Source organism: Odocoileus virginianus, unplaced genomic scaffold, assembly GCF_023699985.2.
Source record: "Odocoileus virginianus isolate 20LAN1187 ecotype Illinois unplaced genomic scaffold, Ovbor_1.2 Unplaced_Contig_4, whole genome shotgun sequence".
NCBI lineage: Eukaryota > Metazoa > Chordata > Mammalia > Artiodactyla > Cervidae > Odocoileus > Odocoileus virginianus.
This window is the reverse complement of record NW_027224321.1, coordinates 2354465-2382023: the sequence shown is the minus strand read 5'-3', so window position 1 is coordinate 2382023 and position 27559 is coordinate 2354465. Positions and strand designations below refer to the sequence as shown.

The following is a 27559-nucleotide window of genomic DNA, read 5'->3' as shown; positions in this document are numbered from 1 at the left end:
GGGATTCGCCGCCGTGCTGCCAACACCTGGAAGAGCGCCTGTCCCTGGTGAAGGGGCGTGTGCCCACCGCACCTGTGTGCAGAGTCTCAGTTGTGGTGCCCAGGCTTTATTGTCTCAAAGAAGATGGTGACTCATCCCAGGGGGCATGTGTGATTCAAGACGTACCCTGGTTTGATCACCTGCATTCTTGAGTTCCCTTTAATCTTTGTTTTTCAAAAATGAGTCAACATTTATTCAGGGGATTGAAGACCCCTGGGGTTGCAGCTCCTCTTCTGTTCCTTGGTTGGTGGGGCACTGTGAGCATCAAACTGGTGAGCCACTGCCAGTCGTTACAGATCTTTATGAGTTTAAGACTGTGCTGGGTGGAATATCATGCACCCATTAAAAGAGGGAAATCTTGACACAGGCTATGGCAGGGATGAACTTTGAGGATGTTTTGCTAAGTGAGACAGGCCAGTCACAAAAAGACAAATGCCACATGCTTCTGTCTTTATAGGAGATCTAAAGTTGTCAAACACATAGAAATGGGAAGTAGAAGGGTGGATGCAAGGGCATGGTGGAGAGAAGCCAGCAATTGTTCAATGGGTATAAATTTTCTGTTTGGAAAATAAAAATTCTCCAAACCTATTGCACAGCAGTGTGAACATACTCAACACTACTGAATGGTTTACTTACAAATGGTGAAGGTGATACATTTTATGTTACATGTTTTTCACCGCGGTTAAAAAAATATTTTTAGCTCAGTGAGACATTGAAATGTATACCAAAATGGTTTTATATGAGTCATGACTATTCACATGTTAATACATGTCAAAAAATATGAGTTAAAAATTTAATGAGATACTGTATTTCATGGAATCTAAGATTTCATTCATTGTAAGATACATTGTGATTGAAAGTGAAAGAGAATATTTGGACAAATAAATCAAAATACCTCCCTTTTTGTAATACATACATCCCTAATTTCAGATATGTTAAACTGGTAATGGAAGGTGAGTTTTATCAGTCTTATTGGGGAGGGAAATTTTTTCAAGTTATAATTATATTGGAAGAGTTAATGTTCTTAAACGACCATACTCTCACTCTCTCTCTCTCTAGTCGCTAAGTTGTGTCTGACTCTTGCGACTCCATGGACTATATAGCCCGCCAGACTCCTCTGTCCATGGGATTCTCCAGGCAAGAATACTGGAGTGGGTTGCCATTTCCTTCTCCGACGACTGTACTACACAAGGCAATTTATAGACTTGGTGTGCATGCTACACAATCGATCACTTCAGTCCCGTCTGACTCTTTGCAACCCTACAGACTATAGCCTGCCAGGCTCCTCTGTCCATGAGATTCTCCAGGCAAGAATACTGGAATGGGTTGCCATGCCCTCCTCAGATTCAGTGTAATCCCTATCAAGTTACCAATGGCAATTTTCATAGAACTAGGACAGAAGTTTTTTCAATTTGTATGGAATCACAGAAGACCTCAAATAACCAAAGCAATCTTGAGAAGGAAATACAGAGCCAGAGGAATCAGACTTCCTGATTTCAGACTATACTCCAAACCTGCTATAATCAAAACAGTATGGTCCTGGCACCAAAAAAGACACACAAGTCAACAAAACAGGGTAGAAAGCCCAGAAATAAGCCCATTAATTGACCATGGTCAGTTAGTCTCTGATAAAGAGGCAAGAGTATAAATGGAGAAAAGACAGTCTCTTCAATAAGTGGTGCTGAAAAAACTGGACAGCTACATGTAAAGAATGAAATTAGAACATTCAAAGCATCTGCCTGCCACTGCAGGAAACACAGAAGATGTGGGTTCAATCCCTGGATTAGGAAGATCTCCTAAAAAAGGAAATGGCAACCTGCTCCAGTGTTCTTGCCTGGAGAATCCTTTGGACAGAGGAACCTGGCAGGCTACAGTCCATGGGGTCACACAGAATACTAACACCATACACAAAAATAAGCTCAAAATGGATTAAAGACTTAACTGTAAATTCAAGTTATAATTACTGATAAGAGGGTGATGAGATGTTTATTCTCATACATGATGAGTTAAACTGATTCAGCATTTCTGAAAGAGGCAACACATCATGAAAATATATCCTTCCCTCCAGTTCTATCTTAAGTAAATCATCAGAAATAAAGGTTTATGTGCATAGACATCTCCTACAGTGTTGTTTTTATTAATGAAAAATTGGAAATAATCCTAGTGTTCTAGAGTAGGGTTGGAGTTTAATGATTTATGGTGGACTTACATTAAAGTAATGATATGCCACCATTAACATAATGGTTATGGCTTATTTTTGACGTGAAAATGCTCAGAGTGAAAATACAGGATTTAGAATTACACATATAATATGATTTAAACAAAATATGTACATATATCTATACACATAAAAAAGTTTAAATCATGTTCCTTCTAAATGTCAGGACTTTGGAAGTTGTTTTGATTGTATTTTCCAAACTGTTTAAGTTTTACTGCATTAACTGCGAAAAGACACATATTTAAGAATAAAAGCAAATGGCCGTAGAATATTATCAGATTTTTCTTTTCAGATCTCTGAATTGTTTGACATATATACATAGGTGGACAGGTAGTGATACAAAATTGTTTCTCTGTTCTGCTCATTAGAGATACACAGATAAGAGATGTAATGATATAAACAGTGGTTATCTCCAGTTTTCTACTTCAGAAATTAAGCTAGCAGTCAGAAGATTCAATCTAAGATAATATAAGTTTAACATGAAATTTTATATAAGAAGCAGTTTTGACTTAACCATTTCCATTTAATGTAATTCAGCCAACATTTACTAAATACCCATGTGTAATGCACTAGAAACTTAGAGAATGGCCAAATGCTATTTTTCCATGGTGAAGTCTTAATGGCTTACACTGATACCAAATAAAGATAGAATTGCTTATTTTTTATTGTAATTTTTCTGTTTTACTTTGCCGTTTATATTTGCTCAGCTTAAATAAAATAAGTCTGTTTTAATTTTTCAGCAATACAGAGTTTGGACATTAGAAAGAGGACAGCTTGTCTGTTTTGTATTAAATGTGACTTTCTCCAGTTTGCTTTTTCTCCAAGCATGTCTTCTCTTGGTATTACGTGTTCTATGAAACTGTACACCATTGAGAAGTGTATGGATCCAATTTTTAAAAGAATGGTATCTTCTGTTCACTGGCTGATAACCATAAAAATCCATTACCCCAAATCCTAGGAATGTTTTCAATTAAGTCTATTTTCCACTATATCACTAATTAAGATAGTGTCTACTCATTTTAAAATTTCATTTTTCCATTATTTTATTTTGTTATGTCAATATATAAACCGTTGACGTCTCTGATTAAAACAGTGTTTATATCTTTGTGGGAAGCCTGGCATATTTCCAGGGGTGACTATTTAGTAACTGAATCCAGAATTAGAGCAAAAGACATCATTATGTCCTTAGTTCCTGACCAAATGTTGCCTTTACCATTGCCATATAAATTATTTTTTGATATTGCCATTTTAAATATTTATATTCTAAAATCTACAAAGGAAAATAAATAGCACTCTAAAAATTCATGTGCAGTTATTTTAATTGGCAGAGCCAATGGAGTGGATCAAGGAGGAAACTTAATGAATGTAATACATTTTCTTCTGTGGATCCCTTTGAAATAATGTGTCCTACCGCCACGACCATGGTGTATTTTATGTTACCCTGAAGCTATCAATGTTTGCATTATAATAAAGAACACTAGGGGACACTTATTATAGAAGAGGAACTGACACTTCGAAATACATCAGCTAAATCCTCAAAACACCATAAAACCCTGCTCATTTTCAAATTCTAACATGAAACAAGCTGCATTATAGATGATTTTTTGGTCAATAAATTAGACTTCTTTCTCATTAACAAATCCCCAGTTAGGAGTTTGGGCGTCCAGTGAATGCTCCGGAAAGGCAGCTCTCCCCAGAGGCTCCCCTGTCCTCAGAACTTCCAGGCTCCTCCTTGGGAACTGCTGTCAACACCAGAATGAACCGAGAACCAAAAAAAAATGGTCTTTACGATCACACTTGGATTTCAACCCAAACCATGTTCTCCAGCTTGGTTCTGCGCCATATTCGTCATATTTGGCTCCAAATGACCTTTGGTTGTTTTCTAGATACAAGTGTACTAAAAAAACAGATTTGCTCTGATATATGGGGGGTTGTTTTGCTTTGTTTTGTTGTTGTTCAGTTGCTAAGTCACGTCCGACTCTTTGTGACCCCGTGGACTGCAGCACACCAGGCTTCCCTGTCCTCCACTGTCTCCCAGAGTTTACTCAAACTCATGTCCATTGAGTCATGATGCCATCCAACCATCTCATCCTCTGCCGCTCCCTTCTCCTGCCTCAATCTTTCCCAGCATCAGGGTCTTTTCCAGTGAGTCAGTTCTTCACATCAGGTGGCCAGAGTATTGGAGCTTCAGCATCAGTCCTTCCAATGAATATTTAGGACTGATTTCCTTTAGGATTGACTGGTTTGATCTCATCATCCACAGGACTCTCAAGAATCTGCCTGCCAGTGCAGGAGATGCAGGTTCAATCCCTGGGTTGGGAGGATCCCCTGGAGAAGGAAATGGCCCACTCCAGTATTCTTGCCTGGAGAATCCCATGGACAGAGGAGCCTGGTGTGCTACTGTCCATGGGGTTGCAAAAAGAAGTCAGACAGGATTTAGCAGCTAAACAACAACCTCAGACTGGCAGTTGGGTGTTTGGTCTTTCTGTATCCTGTTGTTTGTAATTGACCACAACTGTACATGTACATGCACACAGTTATTTTTAGTCCCTTATAGTTTCTTTGTGTTTTGTTGCTGGAGGAGAGCTTGTCCAGGTGCAAGCACTGCAGCAAAGTGTCCTAGGTCCCAGCCTGTCTCATTCAGATTTAAGAACTTGAAATTAGTCTGTTAAAAGTATGATCTGGAAAAGCAGTGCTGTTGGAAAGCCCACAGGGTCCCAGTCTTGAGGCAGCTGCAGAGGGAGAATTCAGGAGATCCCTGGGGCGGTAGGTACCACCCACCAGGTACTGTTTGTGTTATTCCAGGAAGATGTTTGCAAAGCAGGAAAAGAAGTGATGCTGATGCAGGCGTGCATGGACGGCCGTCAGATTGAGCAGGGGGGTGAGTGTGGGGAGGACGCTCTGAATAACCTTGCGACTTAGAAGTCCAGCTCGGGAGGCTTTGGGGGAGAAAAAAAAACAACAAATCACCATTTTCTGTTAAATAGGATTTTACAGTCTGGTTAACTGGGAACCTTTAGTTTAAGTATTTTTTCTTCTTTTTTTACTGAAGTGTAATTGACTTGCAGGATCATATTACTTTCAGGTGTGCATTGTAGTGATTTGACATTTTTACACATTTAGAAATGATCACCCTGCAAAGTTTTTACAGTATAACTGACTACATTCCTTAGGCCTTGCATTTCACTCCTGTGAATTATTATTTTATAACTGGAAGCTTGTATCTCTTTATCCCTTTTGCCCATTTCTCTCACCCCCATCCCTCTTCCCTCTGGCCACTGCCACTTTGTCCTCAGTTAACAAGGGGTTTGTTCCTGTTTTGATATTCATGTGTTTTGATTTTTAGATTTCACATATAAATGAAATCGTATGCTGTTGTCTTTCTTTGTCTGACTTCTTTCACTTAGCATATTACTCTCCAGGCCCATTACTGTTGCCACAAATGGCAAGACTTCATTCTTTTATACGGCTGAGTAATATTCCACTGTGCATGTATGTTGTGTATATTCATCATCTTTATTCATTTATCTATGGGTGGACACTTAGGTTGCTTCTGTATGTCAGCTGTTATAAATAATGCTTCAGTGAGCATATATCTTTTTGAATGTTCTTGTTTTCTTCAGATCAGTACCCAAAGTGAGACTGCAGGATTGTATGGTAGTTCTATTTTTAATTTTTTGAGAAATCTGCAAACTTTTTCGTAGTGGCTGTACCAATTTACATTCCAGCATTATACAAGGATTCCCATTTCTCCACATCCTCACTGACATTTGTTATTTTTTTGTCTTTTTAATCACTAGTCAGACAGGTCTGAGGTGATATCTCATTGTGGTTTTGATTTTGATCTCCCTGACAATTAGTGATGTTGAACATGTTTTCTTGTGTCTCTGTTGGCCATCTTTATGTCTTCTTTGGAAAAATGCCTCTTCTTGTCATCTGCTCATTTTTTTATCAGGCTGTTTGTTTTTTTGCCATTAGATTGGATAAGTTCTTTATATAATTTGGATATTAACCCTTTATCAGGTATATAATTTGCAGATAACTGTCTCCCATTCAGTAGGTAGCCCTTTAGTTTTATTAATCATTTCCTTTGTGTGCAAAAGCATGTAGTTCTATTGTTTATTTTTGCTTCTGTTGCCTTTACTTGCATTGTTGTTCAGTCACTAAGTCATGTCTGACTCTTTGCAACCCCATGAACTGCAGCATGCCAGGTTTCCCTGTCCTTCACTATCTGCTGGAGTTTGCTGAAACTCATGTCCATTGAGTCAGTGATGCCAACCAACCATCTCATCCCCTGTCACCTCCTTCTCTTGCCCTCAACCTTTCCAGCTTCAGGGTCTCTCCCAGTGAGTTGGGTCTTTACATCAGCTGGTCAAAGTATTGGAGCTTCAGCTTCAGCATCAGTCCTTCCAATGAATATATTCAGGGTTGATTTTCTTTAGGATTGATTGGTTGGACCTCCTGTCCAAGGGACTCTCAAGAGTCTTCTCCAGCACCACAGTTTAACAGCATCAATTCTTCAGCGCAGAGAGAAGTCCAAAATAGTATTGTTCAGACTGATGTTAAAGAGTTTATCACCTATGTTTTCTTCTAGGAATTTTATAGTTTCAGGCCTTACATTGAAGTCTCTAATCCATTCTTGGGGCTTCCCTGGTGCCTCAGTGGTAAAGAATCTGCCTGCCAATGCAGGAGACTTGGGTTCAGTCCTTGGGTTGGGAAGATCCCCTGGAGAAGGAAATGGCAACCCACTCCTTCCCCTGTAACTCAGTTGGTAAAGAATCTGCCTGCAGTGCAGGGACCAGGTTTGATCCCTGGGTTGGGAAGATCCCCTGGAGAAGGAAATGGCAACCCACTCCAGTATCTTTGCCTGGAAAATCTCATGGACAGAGGAGCCTGGTGGACTGCAGTCCATGGGGTCACAAAAGAGTCAGACAAGTCTTAGCAGCTAAATGACAACAACAATCCATGATTTATTCTTGCATATGGTGTGAGATGGGGGCCCCGCTTCACTCTCTTGCATGTGGCTGTCCAGTATTCCTACCAGCGTCTGTTGTAGACTATCTTTTCTCCATTGCATATTTGTGCCTCCTTTGTTGTAGATTAACTGGCCATATGTGCGTGGGTTTATTTCTGGAAGGCATTTGTTGTTATTCTTGCTCTGCTTTATTCTTGCCACAGGCCCCCAGGACATCAGAAACTCAATGAGGTAGAGGTTTCTCTTCCTTTTGTCACCTGATCTCAGGGGTCTTTATCTGTATTCTAGGGAAGGACATTTGCCTTTATTTATCTCAGATTTGGGCCCATTACAGAGTCCACTAATAGAGAAGAGAAGGGAAGGCCAGCCTTCCCAGGTTCAGGTTCTGTTTCCACTACTTACTTGCATGTGACCCAGGGAGGCGACTTGACTTCTTGGGGCTTAAGTTTCCACACATGCAAAGTGTAGATAGTGCTGGCACTCAGCTCTTGAATGTGATTTAAAGAAACTGGTTCCCATAAAGCATTTGAAACAGTGTCCGACACATGAAGTGTTCACTGTTAGTTTTTGAAATGGCTGATCGTCGTGGGTTTAGATACATCATTCATGATTCAAAATGTTTATCCCTTGCCATTTTTATCTGTTTAAGTTAGCCATGATCAAAATGGTTAATATCCCAGTGATGGCAAGATGTGGGGGGAAAGGCCGTTGTTTACTGTTGTGGGGCGGGGGGCGCGGGGTGAGGATCAACCCTGCAGCTTCTTACCAGGCAGCTCAGCAATGTCTGTTAAAATTGCAAACGTGCAGGTTTTAAAAGTATGATCCACGGTACCCAAAGAAAGCCATTTTCACGCAAAATATTTTAAGCCAGAAGGAACCCGTCAGTGAAGAGATACAACAGAGCATAGAGGGTTAAGAGCAGAGACTCTCTAGGTTCACGCTTCAGGTCAAACCACAGTCTGCCACTTTCTGGCTGGACAAGCTCCTTGGCCTCTCTGTACCTCAGTTTCTGCATACATAAAATGACGATAGTAATGGTATTCATACATTTATTTTGAGAAATAAACTATTTCTCAAATAAATTATTTCTGCTTATTTATTATGAGAAGTAAATTAATGAATATTTGCAAACCAGGCAAAATAGCATCTCAAAAACTGTAAGTTCTGTTGAAGTGTTTATTTTAAAATATTTTTAAAGATGATAGGACACAAAAGTAGCCAGTTAAGCTCCTACCACTAGGCTAATCAGCTAACAGACTCAACTCTTCTGTTCTAGCCCAGCTGTTAACTAATCAAACTTTACTAAAAATTTTAGAAATTAGATATAACAGGCTAGAAATTGCTTTATTTTTCATTGTTTTGCACCCGCTGAAACTGTGGCATGGAGATCAAACCAGTCCACCCTAAAGAAAATCGATACTGAGTATTCATTAGAAGGACTGATGCTGAAGCTGAAGCTGAAGCTCCAGTACTTTGGCCACCTGATGCAAAACGCCGACTCATTGGAAAAGACCCTGATGCTGGGAAAGATTGAGGGCAGGAGGAGAAGGGGACGACAGAGGATGAGATGGTTGGATGACATCACTGACTCAATGGACACGAGTTTGAGCAAATTCCGAAAGATAGTGAAGAACAGGGAAGCCTGGCGTGCTACAGTCCATGGGGTCGCAGAGTCAAACGTGACTGAGAGACTAAAAAAGGACAAGAGAAAGAAAGATTAACCGTGACTAAAGTATAAGCAGAGGGCAAAACAAAGCCATCATCTCTGACTCCATGCAGCCTTCACGCCACTTCCTGCTGGGTTCGTCTTTCTGAGTAGGTGTGTTTCTATAAACACAGGTATATAAATGCAGAAGTGTTACTCTGAAATGAAATGCTGAAACAAAGGGCTTATTTTTGTAAACTGGAGAACACACACAGGCACAGGCACACACACATACACATGATCTTAAAACAGACCGACTGATGAGCAGTTTACTCCACAGCGTGAGGCATGCCACGAGCAAATTAGAGCAAGAAGCGTGTGGTGTGGCCGATGGGTTGATGGAGTGGCTCTGAGTGCTGCCTCCTGATGCCCTCTCAGGCTGTCCAGGAGGCAGTTGGAGCTAAGTCATCTCTGCATTGATATGGCGGGCATTTGCTGGAGTGGACAGTGGACCCTCTTCCTTCCCATCACTGCTCCATCCTTGCCTCCCGTGACTACAGAGCATGAAAGAGAAGTAAGACCCCCAGGATCATGAGCTGCTCGAGAAAGTTGCCAGCGTTAAATCACTTATTTGTGACTGATAAATTGGCCGGATTGTCATTTGGACAAATGTCCATTTTATCTTACTAATTTGAAGAAGGATTTTTAAAGACAAAGCCCATCAAACATTAGATAAGCATTTTAAGTTAATGGACCATAGAGTCCTATTTCTCCACAAACCCAGGAAGCATCATCTTATGTCCTATTTTTATGGCACCATCAATTATTAATATGTATATTTTTGCTGACGGAGGACCTTGCTATAAACGTAGGTTTCGTTAACCAGTTCTGGGTCATTAACTGTGGAAAGCTTGTAAATATAATGGTTTGTTCACATGGGAAGCCTTCATTAAGATGCATTATTCTACAGCTGATGTATTTCCATATATAGTATATTATCGTGTTCTCTATTTCCCTTTAATATTCGTAATTTATTTTTAAATGAGTTGCTGTTTATGCGGCGAGTTAACAAATTTGAGTTCCATATGACCAAAGTTGCTAAAGAAGAAAAGATGTTTTAGCCCAAAGGAAAAGCTACTCATTAACATAGGACCTAAATATATTATACCCTTTAAATTCAAAAGCAACTAGAGAAAGAAACTACAAATGACCCCAGATGTATTTTTGTCAGAGAAAGTCTATCTCAAGAAACACGCATGAATACACACATATTAACAGCCCAGCATGGTGTAATAGGGGAAACACACACCCAGAGGACTCCAGAAACCTTATTGCCAGCTTCCTCATTAACAGAGGATGGCTTGGGGGGTGGGGGATGGTCATTCACTGATGGACCTCAGTGTCCCCATCTGTTCAATGGGATAATCAGATCCTCACTTCTGTCTCTAAAGGTGGATGTAACATCAGTGAAGAGATGTAGAGTGAGAAGGTGTGGGACAGAGTGTCATGCCAATTACAAAACTCTGATGAGGGCGGGGAGACTTCTGTTTTGTCATAGATCATGGATGTGTCAGAAAGTTGGCTGAACACTCTTGTGTAGAACTATTAAGGACACTGGTCAGAGTCGCCTACTCGTTAATTCACTTAAAAAATTTTTTTTTATTTATTCACTTTGGGCTGCCCTGGATCTTCATGGTTGCATGGGCTGTTCTCTGGTTGCGGCTTCTCACTGCGGTGGCCGCTCCTGTTGCGGAGCAAGGGCTCTGGGGCACACGGGCTCAGGAGCTGTCTCTCTCGGGCCCAGTAGTTATGGCACATGGGCTTAGTTACCCCGCAGCATGATGGATCTTCCCAGACCAGGGATCAAACCCGTGTCCCCTGCATTGGTCAGTGGATTCACGACCACTGGATCACCAGAGAAGTCCCTCATAAACTCACTTTTACGGATTCGAAGGGGGCAAGGCCCAGCTAAAACACAGTTTGCCTGTGTGACTCTATGGAAAATCTCGAGTGTGATTTACCGTAAGAACAATGTAGTATGTGGGGGCGAGAGGGGAATGTCATTATGACTCACTGGTAAAGAATCATAACATTGACGCATGACCTTAAAACAAATTTACGCTTTCATCAGAGACTAAGAAATTTGGGTCCTTTGTAGCAGAGATGCATTTGAACTTCTTCATGAAAACAATGGACTTTAGGAAAGATCAAATAAAAATCTCTGTGAATTATAAACTTGTATTTCATGACACCAGGAATGTAAAACATTACCTGAAAAATATAAGAATTGGTTATTTCTCTCAATGTTTAGATAAGGGGAATTCCTATCTCTTTATTTTGACACAAATTCATGACTTTGAGTTATATATTGAAACAAGTTCAGATCAGTGGTTTTTTAACATTGTTTTTTAAAAATGACTCTGCAATTCTTATTCTAGATTCACTTTTAAAGTAGTTTTAAGGGTTTTTTTCCTAGTCAAAAGTCGTACATTCTCATGTTCTTATTATACTAAACTAAGACAATAGACTCATTTTGTTAGACATTCTCATGCATATTTTTATTCAGTATTATATGCGTGATTTTCTTTTTTTCAACTGACCTTATGTCATTAAGTGAATTCTAACAGCATCTCAATTGTGAATTCAGGTAGAGAAATGCCTCCTGGGGGTTATAAATATTTCCTGGGGATTGTGTGTGCGTGTGTTTGCACCTGCATACTTGCTACATTTAATTATTTCATCCACTTGGAATTTACTTTCATATATATATTATATATATATATATTGACGTTAGTGGTAAAGAATCCACCTGCCAATGCAGGAGACCTAAGAGACTTGGGTTTTCAATCCCTGGGTCAGGAAAGATCCTCTGGAGGAGGAAATGGCAACCCATTCCAGTATTCTTGGCTGGGAAATCCCACGGACAGAGGAGCCTGGAGGGTGACAGGCCATGAGGTCGCAAAGAGCCTCTGAGCACATGACCTAAAATGAGTCTTTTAAGACTATCTTTTCCCCACGTAATTGATCTAAATGTATAGTTTTGCTGACGTCTTTTGTACATAAGGCCTTGAATTTTGTCAGACACTTGTTTCACAGATTTAGAAATGGACTTTCCTGTCCTTCTCCTAGCCCTGGGGCTTTCTTCGCCTGGTGCAGCTCAGCTCAGCTCAGTCGCTCGGTCGTGTCCGGCTCTGTGACCCCATGGACCGCAACACGCCAGGCCTCCCTGTCCTGATAGCCCCTAACATCCTTTGGTTTCACCCGCTAAGATGTGGATGCCCCTGATGTAACGACAAAGCACAACCAGCTGCCAGGCTCCGGGGCTGGCTTTGGGCTCCGTGGACTCCTCGCAGCCTAATGCTGCCCTGTCGTTAGGAGAATTGGCGCCGTGTTCACTATCACGAAGGCAGCAAGTGGCCCTGCCAAGACATAAACCAGGCTTTCTGTCCCCAAACATGGCCTTGAATCACAGAAGCTAGGGGTCGGTTGCTGCCTCTGCCATCGGCCTGCTGTGTGAATTTGGGAACGTTAACTAGCCTCTCTAGTTCCATTTCCTTGTTTGCTGCTGTTTTCTCCCATTTCTTTATATGATAAGAATACCTGCCTGGCTGGCTTGCTATAAAGGCTAAAAACATTGTTTCTCTCCAGTAAGCGTGCACAGCAAAAACTCAGGAAGTCATCCTGTGTCTTCCTCTGTGATTCCTCTCTTAGACAACCCCTTCTCCATCTCTCCTTCTCTGCCTGTTCCCTGTCCTCCCCCTGCCCGCCTCACTTCTCCCCTTCCCCCTCCCCTCCCCTTTTTCATCTCCTCTCCCCCTCCCCTTCCTCTTCCTTCTCTTTGTCACCATCCTTGTAGACTCTGTAGGCCATATGATCTCTGTCCCAGCTGTTCAGGGTGGTCATTGTAGTGTGAAAACTACCATAGCAATATGTAAATGAATGGAGATGTCTGCGTTCCAGTAAAGCTTTATTCACAAAAAATAATGGGCCAAAAAATAATCATAATGATGATGGGCCAGCTTTGACCTGTGGGCGCAGTGACTAAACCATTTTCTAGAGCCAATTAGTTTTTCCTCAAACCTGATTATTATCAGAATCACTTGAAGATTTTACCAAACTACAGAATATTTTTTGCTTCTACCTCACCGCCAGGGTGGACCTAGGAGTCTGTACTTTTTTTAATGCTCTTCAGGATTTTGAGGGAAAATGTGAACGTGGAAAAAAAGAATTCATTAGTATATCTGAGGATGTATTCCATCTGAAATAATTTCCCTGAACAAGTTCAGTTCAGTTCAGTCGCTCAGTCGTGTCTGACTCTTTGCCACCCCATGGACTGCAGCACGCCAGGCTTCCCTGTCCATCACCAACTCCCGGAGTTTACTCAAACTCATGTCCATCAAGTCAGTGATGCCATCCAACTATCTCATCCTCTGTCGTCCCCTTCTCCTCCCACCTTCAATCGTTCCCAGCATCAGGGTCTTTTCAAATGAGTAAGTTCTTCAAGCAGGTGGCCAAAGTATTGGAGTTTCAGCTTCAGCATCAGTCCTTCCAGTGAATATTCAGGACTGATTTCCTTTAGGATGGACTGGTTGGATCTCCTTGCAGTCCAAGGGACTCTCAAGAGTCTTCTCCAACACTACAGTTCAAAAGCATCAATTCTTCAGTGCTCAACTTTCTTTATAGTCCAACTCTCACATCCATATATGACTACTGGAAAAACCATAGCTTTGACTAGACAGACCTTTGTCAGCAAAGTAATGTCTCTGCTTTTTAATATGCTGTCTAGGTTGGTCATAACTTTTCTTCCTAGGAGCAAGTGTCTTTTAATTTCATGGCTGCAATCACCATCTGCAGTGATTTTGGAACCCCCCAAAATAAAGTCTGTCACTGTTTCCATTGTTTCCCCATCTATTTGCCATGAAGTGATGGGACCGGATGCCATGATCTTAGTTTTCTGAATGTTGAGTTTTAAGCCAACTTTTTCACTCTTCTCTTTCACTTCATCAAGGGACTCTTTAGTTCTTCTTTGCTTTCTACTATAAGCGTGGTGTCCATGAACAAAGTGACTACTAAAAACAAGAAAGGAGCAAATATAAAATAAGAATTTTGGGAAGATAAAAGCATGCTCAAAAAAGCAAAGCAATAATAACCCCTCTAGTATTCTAAATAATTCCAAATAATAAATGGACATAACTGAAAGCCAAATTAATTGTAAAAGATAAAGAAATCTTTTGTAGCACAGTGCAGGCAAGTAAACAAGAGATGGAAAATACAAGAGAAAAGTTCAGATCAAACTGGTGGTCTGCCATTTATGTAATATTTATTGCAGGAGGAGAAATGGAGATAAATAAATTACAGAGGAAAATTTACAGATGGGAAGACATAATTCTGTTTTTTTAGTACACATCTCTTCATTTTGCTTACTCATTTTGGCCACGCCGTGTGTCATGCAACATCTTAGTTCCCTGACCAGAGATCCAGCCAGTGCATTGGAAGCACAGTCTTTAACCACTGGATGACGAGGTAAGTCCCAAGAAGTAATTCTTTATATTGAGTTGATCCACTGAATGGAGAATGTGATACGTGAAGAAATGCACTCAACCTAGATTCATTGTGATGAACTTTCAAAAGTCTGTAAAGCATCCTAAGAGCAGAAAAGCTTATCTACAAAGCAGCAATCATTAAAGTCCCAACCCGGCAGCTCTACCTGTTAGAAGAAATATTCTCCAAGGTTGCTAGTAAACTGCCATTTGAGGGGGAGGGACCAAATGAAGACATTTCAGAAATGCAAGTACTTAGAATATTTATGGCTGACTATATCCATTCTGAAAGTTACACTTAAGGGCATGCTTCAACAAAATGAAAACTGAATAAGAGAATGAAGAGTAAATAGAGAAGCCAAAACAGTGGTTAAATCTAAATAGTTACTAATTTTAAAGGTTAATCACAATCTGTGATTATAGAATAGAAGTTTGGGGGAATAAAAGTGAACACACGCAGAGGTCCTAGACTTGCTTAAAGAAATGGTAGAGATACTAATAAATTCTAGACATAGAAACATAGGTGATAATTATTGTGTTAAAAAACTTCAGAATAACTGGCAGAAGATTAAAAATAAGGTGTACAATTTATTAACCACTACATGGCAAGAATGAACAAAGCTAACTGCATAAACCCAACAAAAGGTGTTTGTTAGTTACTCAGTCATATCTGACTCCTTGCGACCTCATGGACTGTAGCCCCGCCAGGCTCCTCTGTCCATGGAATTCTCCAGGCAAGAATACTGGAGTAGGTTGCCATTCCCTTCTCCAGGGATCTTCCTGACCCAGGGATTGAACCCTCAGGTCTCCTGCATTGCAGGCAGATTCTTTACTGTCTGAGCCATCAAAAGACAGGAAAGGAAAAACAAATTGTGTTAAAAAGTATAAGATGGCAGAATTAGCTCCAAATATTTTACTTATCTAATGAATAAAGTTCCTCTTTTCTGTAATTCTCAGACTGAATTTTCATATCCGGTTATATGCTGTTGAAAGGCAGGAACTTCAAACAGACTGATGCTGAGAAGTTTAAAACAAAGGAACGTAAGAGTTGTGTCCGTGTTTTTGTGCAGTTGCTCGGTCATGTCTGACTCTTCGTGACCCCATGGACTGCAGCACACCTGGCTTCCCTGTCCTTCACTATCTCCCGGAGCTTGCTCAAACTCACGTCCATTGAGTCAGTGATGCCATCCAACCATCTCGTCCTCTGTTGTCCCCTCCTCATGCCTTCAGTCTTTCCCAGCATCAGGGTCTTTTCCAATGAGTCAGCTCTTTGCATCAGGTGGCCAAAGTATTGGAGCTTCGGAACTTCAGCATCAGTCCTTCCAATGAATATTCAGGGTTGATTTCCTTTAGGAATCACCAGTTCGTGATTGACTGGTTTGATCACCTTGCAGTCCAAGGAACTCTCAAGAGTTTTCTCCAACACCACAGTTCAAAAGCATCAATTCTTCAGTGCTCAGCTTTCTTTATGGTCCAGCTCTCACATCTGTACATGACTACTGGAAAAACCATAGCTTTGACTAGAAGGATTTTTGTTGGCAAAGTAATGTCTCTACTTTTAATATGCTATCTAGGTTTGTCATAGCTTTTCTTCCAAGGAGCAAGTGTCTTTTAATTTCATGGCTGCAGTCACCATCCACAGTGATTTTGGAGCCCAAGAAAATAAAGTCTGTCACTGTTTCCATTGTTTCCCCATCTATTTGCCATGAAGTGATGGGACCAGATGCCATGATCTTCCTTTTTTGAATATTGAGTTTTAAGCTAGCTTTTTCACTCTCATCTTTCACTTTCATCAAGAGGATCTTTAGTTCCTCTTTTCTTTCTGCCATAAGGGTGGTGTCATCTGCATATCTGAGGTTATTGATACTTCTCCGGGCAGTCTTGATTCCAGCTTGTGCTTCATTGAGCCCAGCATTTCGAATGATGTACTCTGCATAGAAATTAAATAAGCAAGGTGATAATATACAACCTTGACATACTCTTGTCCCAATTTTGACACTGTCTGTTGTTCCCTGCCCAGTTCTGTTGCTTCTTGACCTGCTTGCAGGTTTCTCAGGAAGCACATAAGGTGGTCCAGAATTTGAATCTCTTCCAGTTTGTTGTGATTTTCCAGTTTGTTGTGATCCACACAATTAAAGGCTTTAGCATAGTTAGTGAAGCAAAAGTAGATGTTTTTCTGGAATTCTATTGCTTTTTCCATGATCCAACAGATGTTGGCAAGTTGATCCTGGATTCCTCTGCCTTTTCTAAATCCAGCTTGAACATCTGGAAGTTCTTGGTCACTTACTGTTGAAGCCTGGCTTGGAGAATTTTGAGCATTGCTTTGCTAGCATGTGAGATGAGTGCAATTGTGTGGTAGTTTGAACATTCTTTGGCATTGCCTTTCTTTGGGATTGGAATGAAAACTGACTTTTTCTAGTCCTGTGGCCACTGCTGAGTTTTCCAAATTTGCTGGCATATTGAATGCAGCACTTTCACAGCATCATCTTTTAGGATTTGAAATAGCTCAACTGGAATTCCATCACCTCCACTAGCTTTGTTCACAGTGATGCTTCCTAAGGCCCACTTGACTTCACACTCTAGGATGTCTGGCTCTAGGTAAGTGACCACACCATCCTGGTTATCCAGGTCATTAAGATCTTTTTTGTACAGTTCTTCTGTGTATTCTTGCCACCTCTTCTTAATATCTTCTGCTTCTGTTAGGTCCATACCGTTTCTGTCCTTTAGTGAGCCCATCTTTGCATGAAATGTTCTCTTGGTATCTCTAATTTTCTCAAAGAGATCTCCAGTCTTTCCCAATATGTTGTTTTCCTGTATTTCTTTGGATTGTTCACTTAGGAAGGCTTTCATATCTCTCCTTGCTATTCTTTGGAACTCTGCATTCAGATGGGTATATCTTTCCTTTTCTCCTTTGCCTTTCACTTCTCTTCTTTTCTCAGCTATTTGTAAGGCCTCCTCAGACAACCATTTTGCCTTTTTGCATTTCTTTTTCTTGGGGATGGTTTTGATCACTGCCTCCTGTACAATGTTACAAACCTCTGTCCATAGTTCTTCAGGCACTCTGTCTATCAGATCTGACTCAGATGTATCAGTGAGTTTGGGTTAACTTGATAGAGTAAGCATATGTGTTTTCTTGTTCTTTCTGCCCAGTGAGGAGTGAGCTGAGATCCTGTTCTGAGAGGGAGGATTAAGAGAATTTATGCGTTCAGTGAGACCCATAGCTCCCTCCCTCTGCTGGGCTCAGGCAGCCTTGCTTCTACCGCATCAGGAGCAGGTGGGAGGAGTTCTATCTGCAGAAACTGACCAGCTCAAAAGAAACACATTTGGATACTGATATTCAGATACCTCAGCAAATATTCAGATACCTCCAACTGGTATTCAGATATGCCCAAGGCTCCTCTCTCCATGGGATTCTCCAGGCAAGAATACTGGAGTGAGTTGTCATTCCCTTTTCCAGGGGATCTTCCCCATCCAGGGATTGAACTGTGGCCTCCCGCATTGCAGGCAGAGCTGTCAAGGAAGCCCATCTTCAGATACTTCCAACAAAACAGCTCTGACCCCCAGCAGTCGGCAGCTACCCTACACAGCTTCCAAACAGGTCTGGGAACCTCCCTCCTAAATAAGGGTGATCGTCAAAGAGGTGCCAGTCACTTAGGAGAGACAAGAGATGCAACAGAAACGAAATTGGAAGAAGAAAGAGGAAGAAGATAAAAATAAAAAACAAAATTCTGAAAGTAATAACCTTAGAGAAACAAAAGCAGATTACTGAATCCAGGAATTAAAACGCCACCCCCCCACACCCCAGAGGAGAACCAAAAAACAGGACAGTGCTGTTGAAGAGTTAAAATATAATAATAGAAATTTCAAAAAATAAAGTTGAAAGAAAAAGTTAAGAAAATCTAAAAAGTAGTCAAATGACAAAGTGATGGATGAGGGATATGTGTAAAGAAAATTGCAGGAGTTCCTTGAAAAAAAGAAGGAAACAGATGAAGGAAATTGTAAAGAAACAGTAACAACAACAAAAAAAAGCTTATAACAAAAGGCTAGGTAGTTTCGGATCTAAATTGGGCCCTGACTTTCGGTTGTATCCATATCTTGGCTATTGTGAATAGTGCTGCAGTGAACATGGGATGTAGGTATCTCTTTAGGTCATTTCCTTTGAATTCAGTTCAGTTCAGTTGCTCAGTCATGTCCGACTCTTTGTGACCCCATGAACCGCAGCACGCCAGGCCTCCCTGTCCATCACCAACTCCCGGAGTCTACCCAAACTCATGTCCATTGAGTCGGTGATGCCATCCAACCATCTCATTCTCTGTCGTCCCCTTCTCCTCCTGCCTTCAATCTTTCCCAGCATCAGGGTCTTTTCCAATGAGTCAGCTCTTCTCATCAGGTGGCCAAAGTATTGGAGTTTCAGCTTCAGCATCAGTCCTTCCAATGAATATTCAGGACTGATCTCCTTTAGGATGGACTGGTTGGATCTCCTTGCAGTCCAAGAGACTCTCAAGAGTCTTCTCCAACACCACAGTTCAAAAGCATCAATTCTTCGGTGCTCAGCTTTCTTTATAGTCCAACTCTCACATCCATACGAATATATACACAGAAATAGGACTGCCAGATCATATGGTAGTTCTGTTTTTAATTTTTTGAGGGAAGCTCCAGAGTGACTGTACCAGTTTACATTCCCATCGACAATGCACAAGGGTTCCAGTTTCTCCTGTGCAGCGCTTGTCATCTTTTCTCTACTTGGTAGTAACCATTTTGACAGATATGGGGTGGTATCTCATTGTGGTTTCAGTTTGCATTTTCCTGATGATCAGTGACGTTGACATATTTTCATATACCTGTCGGCCATTTGTGTGTCTTGTTTGGCAAAAATTGTCTATTAGTTCCTTTGCCTGTTTAGGCTATTTTTTAAGTTTCATGTGTTCCTTATATTTTTTCCACACTCTTTATCAGATATGTGGTTTGTAAATACTTGCTCCCTTTCTGTAGGTTGCCTTTTCATTTTGTTTCTTATTTCCTTGCTGTGCAGAGACTTTTTAGTTTGGTGTAGTCCAACTGGTCTAGCTTTGCTTTTGTTGCCTGTGTTTTTGGTGGTGTACCCAAAAAATTATTGCTGAGAAAACTGTCAAGAAGGCTATTTATTTCTTGAGTTGTTTTCTGGCTTCATGTTTTATGTTTAAGTCTTTAATCCATTTTGAGTTGATGTTTGTAGATAGTGTGAGATCAGGGCTCAGTTTCATTCACCTTCATGTATATATCCTGTTTCCCAACACCATTTATTGAAGCAACTACTCTTTCCCTATTGTTTTGGATTTGGGGGTATGATACACTTGGGGAGACAATTACTGAAGTTTTAAAATTAGGTATATGTAAAATGAGCAATTTTTAAAAACCACACAAACACATGCATATAATGATGGAAGTTTTTCAAAGTGACACAGGAGCCAACTAAAAGAGCTCCCAATGATCAAAACTGGGACAATTTGAAAAGAAAATAATGAAGCAACACTGGATTATAACCCAAAGTGTAAAATGAATATCCATGAGGCCATATGGATATAAATACAAGATCAAGTAAATTAACAAATGTGAGAGAAGAGACAAATCATCTATGTTGTGTGATCCAAATAACTAGAAGCTGTATCCTCAAGGAGAGGAACTTAACTTTTCACTTCTTAGTTGGGGTGCACTTAATGACTTTCCAAAGAGGGCAGTGTGAAGTCTAAGTCAGGTGACCCAGGGAAGCATCGTCAGCCGTAAGTCTTGTTGATAAGGTGTGCCCTTGATACGATGTGATGAAAATGGTGCTTTATCTCTGGCCTTTCTCTCAATCACCCATAATCCCAGCCTGATCATTACCAGGTAGAGCTGTGTGTCAATGTAATTGGTTTCCCATATAAATCTGTGCATTTTATCTTTGGTGGTGGTTTAGCGGCTGAGTCGTGTCCAGAGCTTTGTGACCCCATGAACTGTAGCCCGCCAGGTCCCTCTGTCCATGGGATTTCCCAGGCAAGAATACTGGAGTGGGTCACCATTTCCTTCTCCAGGGGATCTTCCCCATTCAGAGGTTGAACCTAGGTCTATTGCATTGCAGGCAGATTCTTCACTAACTGAACCACCAGGGAAGCCTGCATTTGTTTTGAGAGGAAATCCGTGGACTTCCCCAGATGGACAAAGGTATCTGAGGTACAAACCAGGTTGAGAACCATTGGTCTGTATGGAACATTATCAGATGTGCTAGTTCTTTCTCCCCATATCCACCCCATCTCCTCACTCTATCCACAGTCCACATTCTCTTTCTGCTTCAGACCCTTGGCTTATCTTGTTCACATTTCCAGGAAGAGGAGGATTTGTTTATGCTTCTGATTTGACAAAAAAATCTTTTGAGGTTAGTTAGCTCAGCCTTTGGAGAAGGAAATGGCAACCCACTCCAGTATTCTGGCCAGGATACTCCCATGGACAGAGGAGTCTGGCGGGCTGCAGTCCATGGGGTCACAATAGAGTAGGACAGGACTTAGCAACTAAACAACAAGAAGCTTTGCCGTAGTTCCGAGGGCTCTTTAACCATCCCCTCCCAAATAGCCTCTTTGGGAAGGAAGGCCCGCAGAAGGTGGGCAGTGGAGGGGTGTGCAGATGACCGAGGAGTCACAGACACCTGAGTTCTGACCTTGGATGTACCCGGGCCCCAGGCTGTGTGCCCTGTGTTCCCAGCTGAGTCCAACTTCGCGACCCCATGGACCCTCTGTCCGTGGAATTTTCCAGGAAAGAGCATTGGAGTTGGCTGCATTTCTTCCTCCAGGAGATCTTCCCAGCCCAGGAGCTGAACCCGCATCTGCTGCGTAACGCTTAACCATGGTTCTCTGGAAAGAAACACATGCATGTGTATTCAGACTTACGTTTATTACCATGTCATTGATATAGGATATGTACATGCAATTTACAAATAATAGTGAAATATGCACTTCTGTCTCTTGCACATTCAACGTAGCTGTGGATTCTCTCAGAGCACCTTCCTTGATTTTTACTAAACCCATGTATCTGTTGTCAGCCTGTGGTTGCAGTTGACAAATGAGTGTCGTTTCGGTATGAGTGTTGACTGATATTTTTCTTTGTGTTAATGAGGAAGATGAAAGTGAAACAGCAAAATCTATGCCAGGACGTCACTCATTCAACTTTTTTTTTAAGTCAGGGACTCCTTTGCTGAATCAGATGATAGTTTTTGAATGCTGGAAGAATATTTCCTCAGTCTTTTGTGCTATTCACAGTGTGACACAGACATGACACACTTTTATGTTTATCTGCAGTTTTATTTTTTCTACCACTTTCTGAAGTCTGCACAGTCAAATCTAAGTAGTAAATCAAGCCTTCGTCTGTCACACGTGTTCATTTCTAGGGTGTAAGTATTCCCATAGCCGACTTCAGGCTGCTAACCGGAATGAACGTAGGAAGATACTCACAGAAGTACAGCGTTATACAGTATTTCATCATACAGACAAGACAGGCATAGTACCAAGAGCAAAGAAGACAGTAAAGTCCAGCACAAAATAATTATGAATCAATGCATTTTCGGTATTGGTAGCTTGTGTTGTTAGCGCAGTTTATTCTTTTTGTAATGTTATATGTTTACTTCTGGCTGTGCTGTGTGCTCTTCTCTAGTTGTGAGCAGGGGTTACTTTCTAGCTGTGGTGCACAGGCTTCTCAGTGTAGCAGCTTCTATTGTGTGGAGCACGGGCTCTGGGGTGTGAGGGCTTCAGTAGCTGTGACACACGAGCTTAGACATTCTGCAGCATGTGGAATCTTCCCGGACATTAAACCCATGTCCCTTGCAGTGGCAGGCGAACTCTTATCCTCTGGACCATCAGGGAAGTCCTGGCATTGTTTTTTCTTGAAATCAGAACACCCAAACTCTTTTCATCAATTCTTACTTTCTTACTCTATATTCTTTTCTCTCCCCCAGCCAAAAAGATTTAGAAAAGCTTTACTTTCTGTAACTTGAATAATTTTTGAACGATTTACCAAGTATGCGTTTTTTAAGCTAACTACCCCCACCACCCGCCAGTTTCTTGAAAATGTATGGAGTGATCTCATCCTTCCTCCCCATGGTGGTGAATCACTCCTTCAAGTCCTGCAAGATCTGATTCTTTCGTTCTGTTTGTACTCCTTGGGTAAGACACTGTTGAAGATATTGACATGTTTTGTTAGTCTCTAATATTTTTCACCAGCACCGTAACCTTCATGATCTCAAACCTTTTGGCCTATATTTTCAGAATCCACCTCCTTTGTTGAATGAAGTCAGTGCTGCAATAATCCAGGCCGACAGGCTGTCCCACCTGAGGAATAAGGTGCAGATAAAGCATGAAGAGGAATATAGAGACGCCTTAGTCACGATCAAGGATGACCTGAAACTCACAGAGGGTCCTGACATCAAGGAGAACCTTCAGGATCAGATCCGTCATTGGTTCATCGAATGCAGGTAACTGCAGGGCCTCTTTCCTGACAGTCTCTGCTGTGGTGGGTGATGTCCTGGGATATTTTTTAAACATAGAAATATGTTGATATATAGATTCATGTGCCTTTCTGGCTTCATTAAAAAGGCTAAGAATTCAGGAAATAATTTTTTTTTATTAAATTACTTTTTTCCCCTGTTTTATTAACCGTCGTCCATATAGTACTTTCGTAACCACAAGAAGTCAAGCATCATGAGTGGCTGACACAGCCCCAGGTTGACAGGAGCTCACAGCCCGGGTCTTGTCTTGGATCCAGCCGCATGCAGGTCATGCTTCTGGGGGTTTGCCCTAATTGTACCAGGCTCTAGAGTCTCAATCATGGTCCTTTTCCCTCGAGGCAGCTGCTGAATCTGGGACCTGATGCCTGGTCCCCAGGCCTCCCTGAAATGTTGGGAGGGGAGCAGTCCTGGCGACAAGGCATCGTGTACATTAAGGCCTTTCTGTACTGAGGGTCTGCCTCTACTAAGGGTCTTAATTAAATGTTTAGCAGTTTAAAACCTGTTTGCAAAAGATGCCTTTTGTTTACAAAGAATGTGCTCCTCTGTTAGAGAAGTACAGTAGAACAAACACTTGTAGAACACAGCGCAAATATCCACCCATTAGAGCAGGCACTTTGCAAGCAACCCAGTTGGAGCAGCTTTAAAATCTATTTCAAGAGGGGAAGGAAAGAGAGCAGAGGGTTGTGATGAGTCCCAGAGCTGTGGAGACAGACACACCACTTGTTTTCATTGATGGGCATCTTGCTGGACCACATCAGATTCAGAGATGCTCAGACTCCAACTTTGGTGAGCTCGTCAGGACCAGGGAATTTAACTTGTTGGCAACAGAAAGCCAATCTTTCCTCACAAAGCCTCATATTATAAGATGTTTATATCTGTGGCTCCAAAATCCCTGTGGATGGTGACTGCAGCCATGAGATTAAAAGACACTTGATCTCTGAAAGAAAAGCTATGACAAGCCTAGAAAGGGTATTAAAAAGCAGAGACATCACTTTGCCAACAAAGATCCATCTAAACAAAGCTGTGGTTTTTCCAGTGGTCATGTATGGATGTGAGAGTTGGACCATGAAGAAGGCTGAGTGCCAAACAATTAATGCTTTCGAACTGTGGTGCTGGAGAGGACTCTTGAAAGTCCCTTGGACTGCAAGGAGATCAAACCAAGTCCATCCTAAAGGAAATCAACCCTGAATATTCATTGGAAGGACTGATGCTGAAGCTGAAACTCCAATACTTTGGCCACTTGATGCAAAGAGCCGACTCATTAGAAAAGACCCTGATGCTGGGAAGGATTGAAGGCAGGAGGAGAAGGGGACGACAGAGGATGAGATGGTTGGATGGCATCACGGACTGAACGGGCATGAGTTTGAACAGACTCCCGGAGGTAGTGAAGGACAGGGAAGCCTGGTGTGCCGAAGTCCCTGGGGTTGCAGAGTGGGACATGGCTGAGCGACTGAACGACGACAAATATCTGTGGTAGGCGGATGGCTTCTGCTGACCTGCCTCTCCCCCCAGTGATGCCCTCCCCTCCTGGAGTGTGGTGTAGACCTAGAACTTCAGTTCTAAAGGAAAGACTGTGGCGAAAGCGATGGCAACTCTGCCGTCTTGCTTGCCTCTTGGTCCCTCGCTTGCTGTCTCCCTCCGGCTCTGGGAGCGGTCAGCTGCTGCCCAGCAGAGGGGCCCACTTGGAAGGAACTGACAGAGGTTCCTGGCAACAGCCAGCAAGGAGCCTCGGGCCTCTTTCCAGCTGGAGAAGAAGAGAATCCTGTCCACACTCACATGTGCGAACTCGGAGAGCGTCCTCCCCCCGGCGAGCCTTCCAGTGAGGCTGCAGCCCCAGCCAACACTGACTGCAGCCTCGAGGGGGCGGGGACCCTGAGACACGGGTGTTCTGCTGAGCCACACCTGGCTCCCCACCCACAGTGACGTGGGTTTCCGTCCCTCTTGGGGTGACTTTCCATGCAGCAACAGGTGTCTGACATGCATCAGTTACTTTACAGTGATTCAGAAAAACCTGAACAGTCGGCAAGCTTCTCTTGCATTAACTCTGGGATCTTAACACAGTATCTCCTTAAATTTTATAACAGATATTCTTTCTGAATGTTCGATATCAGAGTTACGTGGTTTTGATTGGGGAGTTTGGGCCTTTATTATATAAATAGAGCTTTTAAATATTTATGATGTCTTAAAATTCAAAATTGATTACTTTTGTGAGTTTTTCCCTTTATATGTGTTTTCAGGGATATTTTATAGCAAAACGTGTTCTCTTTTAGCAGCTTCCTCCTCACTCTTCATTGTGGTGATGGTTTCGTGGAGACATAAAATATGCATAGATAGGTAGGTAGATAGGTATCTTCACAGTTATCAAATTTTCCCCTTAAATATGAACAGTTTGTGTGTGCTCAGTTGTGTCCGACTCTTTGCGACCCTGTGGACTGCAGCACACCAGGCTCCTCTGTCCTTCACTATCTCCTGAGTTTGCTCAAATTCATGTCCATTGAGTTGGTGATGGTATCTAACCATCTCATCCTCTGCCACCCCCTTCTCCTTTCTCGTGGCAAAGGGGCTTATGTAACCCAATAAAGCTGTGAGCCATGCTGTGCAGGGCCACCAGGACAAACGAGTCACAGTGGAGAGTTCTGACAAAATGTGGTCCACTGGAGGAGGGAATGGCAAACCACTCCAGTATTCTCACTGCTAGAACCTCATGAATATGAACAGTTTATCATGTATTAATTGTATATTATTAAATATTATATATAATATATAATTATATAATATATTATTATATAATACACATATTGTTTTATAATAATTATAAAGCTGTTAGAAAATATATCAGAGAAAAGATAAAGTTACCAGCAAAGATGTTACCATTTTGTTTTTAAAAATAGCATGTTTTTGTGTTACTCAAATACCAAAACCGAGTATTCTAGTCACTTGTTCTCAGGTTGCCCCACCACCACCACCCACTAAACCCCCGCTTACAGTATAGGAAAAGCTTAATAGGTAGCGATCTCTTCTGGTTTAAAATAGCCTCTTTAAGGTTAACGATGTACTTTGAGTGTATCTGCAGTCACTTAGGGTGCCTCCCCATCACGAGTGTCCCATTTTTCTTCCCCTCGTGCCATTTGACTGCAGAGCGAAGTCACCAATCCTCGTAGCACCAGCTGGGCGCCGGGGCGAGTGCCTGGGCCGCCGCAGTTCCGGCCTCTCGTCTCCTGAACAGGCCTCATCCGGCTGGGATTCTGAGTCCTTCCCAAGCCCCATGTTCCCCAGGAGCACCCGGGGTGCCATGCTCAGGCCTCCGGGGACCAGTGGGCTGTCTCACCAGCAGGTCCCCTGCTCCCGGCTCCATCCAGCCCCCTCACATGCCGCACACACAGGAACACACCTCCCATCGCCCAGGCGGGCCGTGATGCTCTCCAGGCACTCCGGGGTCTCTGCCTGGGTCTCAGCGCTCATCCCCTCCTGGTCTGAGACCTTTGGAGGGTGGGGCCCAAGGTCCAGGGGTTGTCCTTATTCCTCTGCCTTCTCTTCTCTTCCCCCGTTGGCCTGGACCACCAGCTGATTGTTCAGCTCCAGCCTCCTTAGGACACCCTCGCTCAGGGCCTGCCTGCAATTCCTTTCTGCCTCCTCCTTGAGCTGCTGGCATCCTCCCCATTCCTCCTCCAGGTGGTCTGCATGACCACATAACCCGGAGCCTGACAACAGCTGTGTGGCCTTGGGAACCGGCTTATCCTCTCTGTGCCATCCATCTCCTCATCTGTGATACATGGACCAGACTCAGGCCCGCTTCGTGGGATTGTTGAGAGATGAGACTTAGCCCCCAGAGGCAGGCTGTAATCACTCCCACTGTGTCGTAGCCATCTGCTCACCCCTGGGCTCCTCCCCTGACGCAGCGGACGGCCCGTGAGGACAGTGCCCGCTGCAGGGAAGGGACGGCAGTGATCACATTTCCCTTCCAAGCAGTGGCCTATGCAGACCAGCAGGGCCGAGGTTTTCTGTTCTTAGCTGATTACTTAATTGTGTCTGGAGGAAATGCACTCAAGATGGTTGTCTGCAATCATGGAAATTTAGGTAGAAAGGCAGCTCTTTCAGAAGAATTGCCTTCTGATTAAATCATCTTGGTTTATAATTGAAACCTTCCTTTTCATAGTTAACGAAGATGATCTGCCCTCTATTCGTGAACTTTCCTTATCAGCAACTTTCTTCTCTTTTCTGAGGACTTCAGGGAACAGATGCACGCAAATACATTTCCTGCAGATGAAATAATTCTTTAGTTTTTAAAAAAAGATTCTTATTTGTTCTTTTTGACTCTTGAACCAGGGATTGAACCAGTGTCCCCTGCATTGGCAGGGAGAGTCTTAACCACATAACCATTCTTAACCACCAGGGACACCCTCTTTACTTTTATATAAACTTTTAAAATCCAGTTTAAAAGGTAGCATAACAAAATTGAAAGCACTTTGTACAGTTATAACTCCAAATAAGCTAAAATATGTAAATATATACATATATATATATATAAAATATATAAAAACCACTTAACCATTCTTAACCACCAGGGAAGCCCTCTTTACTTTTATATAAACTTTTAAAATCCAGTTTAAAAGGTGACATAACCAAATTGAAA

General features: G+C 42.2%; 1 protein-coding gene across 2 annotated transcripts in view; it reads left to right on the top strand.

Annotated features, from left to right (window-relative positions):
* Positions 1-27559, top strand: part of IQCA1 (IQ motif containing with AAA domain 1) — a 175091-nt gene that overhangs the window by 23412 nt on the left and 124120 nt on the right. For both annotated transcript variants that reach the window (XM_020905508.2, XM_020905507.2), the window contains exon 6: positions 22688-22893. In XM_020905508.2, the coding sequence (XP_020761167.2) occupies positions 22688-22893 (206 nt within the window). The remainder of the gene's footprint in view (positions 1-22687; positions 22894-27559) is intronic.